Source organism: Myotis davidii, unplaced genomic scaffold (genome assembly GCF_000327345.1).
Source record: "Myotis davidii unplaced genomic scaffold, ASM32734v1 scaffold98, whole genome shotgun sequence".
Taxonomy (NCBI): Eukaryota; Metazoa; Chordata; class Mammalia; order Chiroptera; family Vespertilionidae; genus Myotis; species Myotis davidii.
Window position 1 is genome coordinate 307,600 of NW_006294654.1, and position 9,428 is coordinate 317,027.

A 9,428-nucleotide genomic window follows, 5' to 3' on the forward strand; every position below is an offset into this window, starting at 1 on the left:
TGAAACCTTCCACCAAGACACCATTGCTTACAAGAGCTCCCCAGAGAAGTACACCAAACCCAAAATGATGTCACTATCTGCCCAAATAAAGGCTTCATAGAACAAACAGGTTTCTAGGACCAACGCTGTTACGTTTTTACCTAGTCAACATAAAATAGTCCCAAATCACTGATTAAAGGCTGTCCTCACTCACCTGAGCCCATCCTTCAAGACCCTAGGTGCTGTCTGAATGGGAGTGACCAATTCTTCACCTTCAAGGCAGACCAATCCACTCTGAGACTCACAAGGGAAAAGCCCGGGTCTCCTCTGCGGCCCTGAAGCTGGGACACTCACAGCTCATGGTCTGACAGCTCCGGCAGTGAGAAATGGAGCTGACTCCTGGTCTAAAGCCGCCAAGGGCATTTTTCTCCTCAGGCCCTGAGGGGTGGCTCCACATTCACAGAAGAGCTTGGGTTCTTGAGTTTCCTGCTCAGGATGCTCTGGCAAGAGGCACAGTCTCAAATGCACCAGCTCTCACTCATAGGGGGGCATGAGCTCAGCTCGCCAAAGGAAACTGCTCTGCCAGCATCTCACCGTTGCCAATCCTCACCACAGCGGCTCTTTGAAAGGTATGGCACTTTCCCTTTAAAGACGGTTTTTATTGACACGCACCACCTTCTTCCCATAAAGGAAATCAGGAAGAAAAGGTTCCTCCAATTTCTAGTCAAGATGATTAGTCTGTGGGCATGCTGCAGTGTTTTTCTTTCTTGTTTAAAACCCCAGCCCCTCTATAAACTCTAATGTGGTTGTTCATGTAGAGTTTTGAGTGTGCCTTCTTGTCTCTAGACCACATACCACGGAGTATAATTTGGCAGGTAGGTCACCCAGAACTATTCTTCTGAAGAAGTCCACCTATTGGCCAATACCCACTGCAGATAGGAGCCCTCCACCTGCAGTTGTCACTTGCTGAAGTGGCAGATGCATTCCCCAGACGGTAGTGGTAGCCCTGTCCCCACCCTGTCTTTGAAAACAGCATTCCTAAGGCATTAATATGCCCTATATCCTTCCGGTAGCAGCTGACACTCTGGCCACACACACCCAAGGCTGGCATGACCTACAACTTAGGGCAGTGTGCTGCAGAGGCCCTCCTCCCACCTCGCCATGGCCTTGAGCAGCTGCTTGAATTGCATCAGCTGGTGAGGTCTGGGCAGTGGGAGAGGCTCAGTAGACCATGGCTTCCTGCCAGCAGATCCCCATCTACCTCCTCCCACCCCCACCCCTCCCAGAGTTCATGGGGACTTGGACCATTTACTGCCATCATGAGGCCTGAATATTTTGTCTGGGCCTAAATATTTTTCTGAGCTGGCCACCATGAAACTGGAAGACATTTCCCAAATTAGAGCCTAGGGCAGGAAGTTCTCATTCTTACCTGTCTTCAATTTCTCTTACCATAGAAATAGTATAACTAGAGAACGACTGAGACACCACCATAGACTTGTGTACCTAAAATGAAAAGCATGGCTGAAACTTAAGAGCTGACCTGGAACTACCGGATTTGATCCCTTTCCCTATTCCAGCTCAGAATAGGCAAGTGGAAGAAAAGCCAGGTGGGCAGTGGCAAGAGAAAAAGAGAATGTTTTCACTTTCATTTCTAGTGCTAGCAGTAAGTGTCCGGATCAGAAACATCTGGGTTCTCACCTGGGGTAGTGAACCAAAGTAACAAACATCACCCTCTGATTACCAGCCCTACTGCTTTGGGGTCTATCTAGCTCTCATGTTGCTTACTCTGTCTTGATTGTTTTAATGGTTATTGTGTCAATTCCTTCTTTGTCAAGAAAGTGGCATTGCTGGAGACTGTGCATGGCAGGAACCAGTCTCCTGCTGCCTTCCACCTTCAGCCCGGGTTTTCCTTTTTTTATGAAATAGCTCCCGACACCCACGCCTGTCCTAACAAGGCAGAAGGCAGGCCCCTAGAGATGCATTTGAGCTCCAGGAGAGGGCGACGCCTCTGACGCCACACTTGGGGTTTACTTTTGCCATTTCGGATCAGTTTCATCTACTCTCAGGTGGTATTAGAAGGGGAGATTTAGGGAAAAGGGGGATTGGGATTGTCAGCGAATCTGCCTCAGTTTAAAGACTTGCAAAACCAGACTGGCATGATAAATGGAACTGAGAGAGTGCTCTCTCGATTTCCAAAGAAATCATCTCCAAACTACCTGATAAAAATTCAAAAGCACCCCTCTGCTTCAGAGATGTCTGCTCAACCCAAGGGCCTGGCCTAGAATAGGAAACGTCTCCTCTCCTCACAATGACAGATAAATGATAAATGCTCCTAGTTGGGAATTAAAGGCACACAAACAATTTCTCCAAAGTCTGATGATGGGAGATTTTAGCAATGGCTAATATCAATTCCACTTAGGAATTTTAAATTCCTTTGGCCTATTGAAATTAGCTAGCTCCAATGATGATGAGGTTACATTATGAGTTTGGAAGGGACATTGACAATTTCAAAGAAGATATATATCATATGCTGGTAGAATATCAAAGAAGTGAAGTAGGTAGAAAAAAATCTGCCAATTAGAGTTTGTCTAGGTATCATATAAATAAATCTGTATTAGCTTCTGATGGAAAACAGCTTAAATATAACATCTAAATTCTATTTAATTCTGGCCTAATAAAGCTTAAGTGAAATCCAACATAATTTCTTCTCCTTAAAATGCTTCCCCAAAATAGCCCAATTTTTAAACAATCCTACTATTTTATTATGAATAAACTCACAAATAAGTGTCATAATTATTTATCCCATTTTTCCCTCCTAAACAAAGGCTATCCATCCTCTAAAACAAAAGCTATTTACTACAATAGCTGAATGTTGCATATTAAGTAAAAAAAATTTTTTTTTACCTAGAAAATGTAGTTTGTCAGAGAAAATGTGGCCCAATCACCTTTGCTGTGACCGAATATGAAAGGCTAACTGTGATCTCCAACAGGAAATCTATTCCAAGAAAAACACACAATTAGCAGTAATTGTTCTTCTGGCTAAAGCAGTAGACTGGGATCAGTATTTCAAACAACCACTTCTTTTTACTGTCTTTTTTTTTTTTTTTAATGATGTAGAGCAATTGCTCGTCTAATGAAGGGACTCGGTAAATAAACTTACACATGACTCTAAACTGATTACTCTGAAATAGGCACTTTTTATTCCAGCAATTGCTCTTCAGAAATGAGACAAGCCTCTTGCTCACATGAGACCCCACAATCTAAACGTTTACTGGCGAGCAGAGTACATAAGGCGAGCAGAGTACAGGTGCGGTCTAAAACTGCAGTTATCGTTGATCAACCATTCACTTTCATCCACACAAAAAAACAAATAAATAAGCTGCCAAAATTGACTTTCCTTTTTGATCATCTCTCACTCATTATCAGGTCAAGAACTCAGGGCCCATGTATAATATCAGAAATGCAAGGGAGTTTCTGCAATCAGTATTTTCCTTCTAATGCTCATGTGAAACTCATAAGGGGGTCAGCAACAAACACAGAAATGATCACATATTTTCTCAATTCTGAAATTCCGGCAAACGTTCCATCCTCTGTGAGGCTTAAGGTGGAAAACAAAGTACTTATATTAGCATTAATCAACTTTAATGGTCTCCTTTTAAAGATACTTACAGTTAAGCCACTGTAAAGATCACACTTTCCTCCGCACTCCCTTGGTCGTGGGAGGGTGAGTTACAGGAATTATCCTGCAAATATCCTGCCTTGTGATTAAGACGTCACCTTAGTGCAGGCTTTATATTTTGGCTTTTCTGAAGGTTTAAAGGTTAAAGGCATCATAAATTATGCATTTCCTCCAATGCCAGGCCCATAAAAGGTGCTTTCACTGTTCATTAAAGATATTGCTTCTAAATGGGCAGAGGCTTTTTTTTTTTAAGTGTAGAAACAGAAACATTTCCATTATGTCTGTTGATGCTATGATGGAGAGCCAAAACAATTCAGAATTAGGAAACTGCTAGAATGTAACAACTGTCAACATAAATTTTTTGTCAACAAGTGAAATTTTTGTTCACTCTTTGTACAGTGAAACAGTTAAGCACAGCCGACCAACACGCTGGTCTCCTCCCAGGAGAGCCAGTCTGGCAAAATGCACATGGCCAGTAACAGTTGGGGCTGTCCCCTTCTCTTTCTGTCCCAAATTACAGATCTGAATAGGGACCCAAGAGACACAGGATTCACATTAGAATCTCCCCAACTCCTGCCCTGGAGCAAGTTCTGTGTGAGGTATGTTGGCATAAACTGCGTATTGGCACACGTCCTTCCTAGTTGGCACCCTGACTTCCTCACTTACGCTTTGCCACCACCTCCAGCTAAAGCTGCTTCTAAGAGATCCGTACTTTCCTTTTACACTGACACCTCCTGCGTCTGCAGAGGCTAGGCTCCTTTTCCCAAGGGGCACCACACCCATTCCTCCTCGAGCCTTCAGGAGCAAAGGGCAGATTTGGCTGGATCTGCCTCTCTCCAACCTCAGGCTGAAGGAACCAAACTGGACACACAACTTGAGCTAGGCTATGACCACCCCCAGGTCGGCGTTCTGTCTGGCGCAGGGAAGGATTCTGGAGGCAGACAGCTTGCTGAAAGCACCAGAGTTCCAGATCCGTGCCAGCATACAGCCCGCATACCCTGACAACTAAGTGGCAAAGTTGTTTCTGCCTCTTCTACTGCAATGCCCTTTCCTATCCATTGAGAGAGAGAGAGAGAGAGAGAGAGAAAGAGAGAGAGAGAGAGAGAGAGACGCACACACGCCTCGCTTCCTCAACTTACCAGTTTAGACTTGGCGCGTTGCAAAAATTCTTCCATATCGTTGTGAGGTTTGGACCAGGGGTACCCGGAGGGGTGCGGAGGAAGATCTCAGTCGGAGGAGAGGCGCGGGATCTCCGGGTCGTGGCCTCCTGTGGCGCAGCGACCTTCCGCTCCCTCCTGCCGCTCGGAGGCGGCTGTGGCTGCGCCCGGGGCGGTCGCGCCCTAAGGTTCCCAGCCCCACCCCTGAGCGACGCCGGCCCCTCGGGGCACCGGACTCTTTCCTATTAAGGGAAGTGGGTGTGCCGCCGGAAGTCCCTGGGCGCGCCCGGCTCGCTCGCCCGCACGCGCCTGCGGGGCGGGAGCTGGAGACCTGGGCCCGGGGGCGGGTGTGTCGGGGGATGGCCAGGGCGCCTGGGCCAATCGCCGGGCCCGGCTGCGGCCTCCTGACGTGGCGCGCCTAAGGATGCGGCAACCATGGACAGCGCCCAGAAGTGCGAGCCAAGTGCCAGGGGCTGCTGCAGAGGGCGGCTCTGCCGCAGGCACTGCCACTGACAGCCAGGGGAAGGTGGGAAGAGGGAGAGAGGGGAAAGAGGGCCTCTGAAGAGCCCACCCTCCTCGGCCAGCGCCTCCCTGGCTGGCTGGCTGGTTACAGAGAGCTTCAGCGGTCATTTAATGAGCTGGCTCTGCTGGCATGGCCAGGGGATGTGCTCAGCTAGGTGGGGAGAGAAGCGGGGTGGAGCGGGAAGGTACGGGGTGTGAGACGGCTGCTATTACTGAGCTAAAAAGCTAAAAGCAGTACGACCTTGATGGAAAATAATCAGAAGAACAACCTGGAAGGTTGTACTAGGATGCATCTACCCTCCTTAGCCTCAAAACATATACCCACCCAGCAAAGGGCATCTGCAGTTCACCCCAACTGGGGCCCCTGATGTTGGCCCTGGGGATGATGCACAGGTACATCCTTCTGCAGTCTGCATCCTCGCTCAGACATGCACACTCAGGGGAGCTGGGACAATAAAACTTTCCTACTGTATAGGGATCTGTGTTTCTACAAGATCCTCAGATAATTTCTAAGAGCATTAAAGTTTGAGAAGTACTGCAATGTGCACTTAAACAAGTAGCTATGGACATTATTTTAAGCCAAGGAGTTTTGTCCAATGTACTTTCTAAGCTGATCAGAACCCCAGATATACCACCTCTTGCCTGTCTCATTAATTGATGTATCCCTAATACAGTTCATGTCATACACAGATCCTCATAAATATACTTTAATGAACAAATTTATATATAGAGGCTTTTTTTTTGCTCTCTCATTCTGTGAGAGAGAGAGAGAGAGAGAGAGAGAGAGAGAGATTATCCAATTATTTTTTATTCAGGAGGATCCAATGAAAAGAAATCAGCAGAGTCTGGAGACCTGATTAAAGGAGAGTGATAGGAGCATTAAGGTCCAGTTTGCATTCAGGTGATGAGCTGTGTGGAAGCCACAGATCCTATCTGCTCTCTTTGCTGACTTAAGTAGTTTAAAACCATCCAGGTGTAACAAGTGTTTCATCAGCCTTTAAATCTGTGAAGTGATCACAATTTAAGTAACATTACTGATAAAAATTCCTGAGGATTTTTCCCCTCTGACTCCATTGGGGAATTTAGTGGCAATCACACAATACTGTTTTATTCCTCTGACTTTTCATTTTAAACATTCTTGGTAAGTGTTATACAGCGTTGAGATCGCTTATGGTTTTTTTAAAAAATTTGTTTATTTATGTATTTATTTATTTTTCTGATGGATTCAAATTCCAATGTCTATTATGCAGTTTTTGTCCACCAACAATGTCCCTGCAAAAGTTTCTCGAGATTTACCTCCTCCAGGAAGCTCTCCTGAACTGACCATCTATACTAGTTTCCTGAGGCTGCTGTAACAAGTTACCACAAACTCAGTGGCTTAAAGCCATGTGAGGTCAGAAGTCTGCCACTAGGAGAAATCAAGTTGTCAGCAGGGCTGCAGTCCTTTCTGGAGACTCTAGGGGCGAATCCTTTTATTTATTTATTTATTTATTTATTTAGCCTTTTCCAGCTTCTAAAAGTATCTCACACTCCTTGGCTCATGGTGCTCTCCCCATCTTCAAAACCAACGTTTCACCTCTTTGATTATTCTTCCTTAGCCACATCTCTCTCTCTGATTCATGTCTACCTTCCTCTTCCACTTTGTAAGGCCCCTGTGATTACATGGTCCTACTTGGATAACCCAGGATCATCTCCCCCAGTTTAAAGTCAGTTGATTAGCACCCTATAGGCCCCTTTGCCTTGTAACCTAACACATTCCCAGAGTCTGAGGATTATGATGTGGACTCTTTGGGAAGCTATTATTCAACGTACCACACAACCCACACCCAAGCTATTTAGTGGCTGTCAGCTTGTGATCCTCAATTTCTTATCATTCCATAGCAGCCAGTAACCTAGCACCTTTAACTCTAGATAAGAAATCAGCAACCCGGCTGCAGAATGGAATCACCTGGGAGGCTTTTAAAACTATTGATGTTATAGATGAAAAAGGGTCCACATACTAAACCTGACAAGCTCAGGGGAGGCCTGCATGGTGGGTCTTACAAACCCAGAGACTGAAAGTAACTGCATAGGATGGTCTGAATATAAAAATTCCTAAAAATGAAGTCATTGCGGGTAGTCATGTCCTAGGCTTGTAGCTTCCTTGAAAAAGGTCAATCTTTGCCTTTGTCCATTGTCTTTTTGCATCTAAAAGAACTAACATACCTTTGAAACTACAGTAATCTCCTTTTCTAGAGCCCTCAGGGCACACCCACTGCACCAGAGCCTAGAGGCCACAGATTGTTATCTTGCTCCCTGCATACCACATCTATGAGCTATAAAAGGCAATTATTAATGATCCTGTATCCAATGTAAAAGAAATATGTATCCTCAGGAAATCTCCATGAGGATGCAGCAAGAAGTGGCCACCTGCAAGGAAGGAAGAAGGTATTTTGGGTAGCAGCCTGAGCAGACTAATGCAATGGCAGCGCTGGGAAAAGGAAGACTGTAGGATCAATCTAATTCCATCTCCTTACTTTAATGAGTGGTACAGAGAACCAGAGCACTTCAACATCCTGCCTGGGCTAACAGCGTTCCTTAGCAAAGCCAGGACTGGAACTCTGCTCTCCATCATTCACTCATTTATGAATCACTAGAGAGCCAGTGCATGATATTCATGTACAGGCAGGGGCATGGGGGTCCCCTCAGCCCGGCCTGCATCCGGTACCCCTCGGGGGATGTCTGACTGCTGGTTTAGGCCCTATCCCACGGGCAGTCAGACATCCCTCTCACAACCCAGGACTGATCGCCCCTAACCACTCACCTGCCTTCCTGACTGCCCCTAACCACTCTACCTGCCTGCCTGATGGCCCCTAACCGCCTCTGCCTCGGCCCTCGCTGCCGCAGCTTCATCCAGAAGGATGTCCAGAATGATGCTCGGAAGGTCATTTGGCTGTCTGGTCTAATTAGCATATTACGCTTTTATTATTATAGACTGACTATGTTCAGGTAGGTGTTCTACCTAACCTGAGATGTATAAGGCAAGATCCCTGCCCTTAAGTTGTTCATGGTCTAGTCACGAGAATACAAAGAGACAAATGTAGTCATTGAAAACATCTGGTATTGAACTAATTGAGATGCAATATGGTGTTATGACTATAACCTGGATTCTCATCCTTGCTGTGGTAGATTAAACATGGCTACAAATTCTTTGACATTCCTCCTAATGAGAGGTCAGGTCTATGTTCCCTTTCCTTGAATCTAGAAGAGCTCTGTGACTTCCTGAGCAATAAAAGTCAGCAGAACTGAAACCATGACAGTTTTGGGGACTAGGCTTTAGGAGATTGGCAGCCTACACTTCTTGTCTTTTGGAATACACACCCTTGGCACCTACCCATCATGCTATGAGAAAACCCAAGCAACCACATACAGAGGCCCATGTGGAAAAGAACTAATAACTCTGGATAACAGTCCAGTTGCCAGCCATATGAATGAACCATCATGAAAATAGATTCTCTAGCCCTAGTCAAGCCACCATAGCTAATGTCATGTGGAAAAGTGAGGCTGTTTCTGCCGTACCCTGTCTAAATTCCTGTCCCACACAATAGTGCAATATAATAAAATGATTGTTATGATAAGCCAATAGATTTCTGGGTAATTTGTTAGGCAGCAATATGTAACCAGAACATCTGCCCATGGACAGGTGAAGTAACTTTGGACAAGTTATCCTCTCTAAGTTTCATTCTCTTCATCTATAAAATAGGAATGATCTTTTCTCTTAGGATTGCTGTGAAAAGTACTGCAATAACACATGCAAAGTGTCCAATTCCTAGTCCATAGCTGCCATTGTTGTCGTTAGAAAGAGTCTAGAAGTGGACATAAGAGTCTCTATGAAGAGAACCCAACAGGAGGGGAATATCTGGCTCAACTGTAGATGGATTAGCAGTCACCTTGTAAAGGTTACACTCCTTTGGAAATCTGGGACTCATACAGTGAGACGCCTGTTTCAGAGAAAAGCACTGCAGCTGTGATGTTTCTCTGCAATAAAGCATCTCCCTGCACTTCCCACTTAGAGCAAGGTTTGTGTGTTTTATGTTTCCAAATTACCACTT

The 9,428-nt window shown here is 45.5% G+C and overlaps 1 protein-coding gene across 1 annotated transcript in view; it reads right to left on the reverse strand.

Annotated features, from left to right (window-relative positions):
• PRUNE2 (prune homolog 2 (Drosophila)) overlaps nucleotides 1-5,098 on the reverse strand; it is a 206,077-nt gene extending 200,979 nt beyond the window's left edge. The window contains exon 1 of the mRNA XM_015567374.1: nucleotides 4,798-5,098. Within this exon, the coding sequence (XP_015422860.1) occupies nucleotides 4,798-4,833 (36 nt within the window). The 5' untranslated portion in view covers nucleotides 4,834-5,098. The remainder of the gene's footprint in view (nucleotides 1-4,797) is intronic.
• Between the last annotated feature and the right edge of the window lie 4,330 nt (nucleotides 5,099-9,428).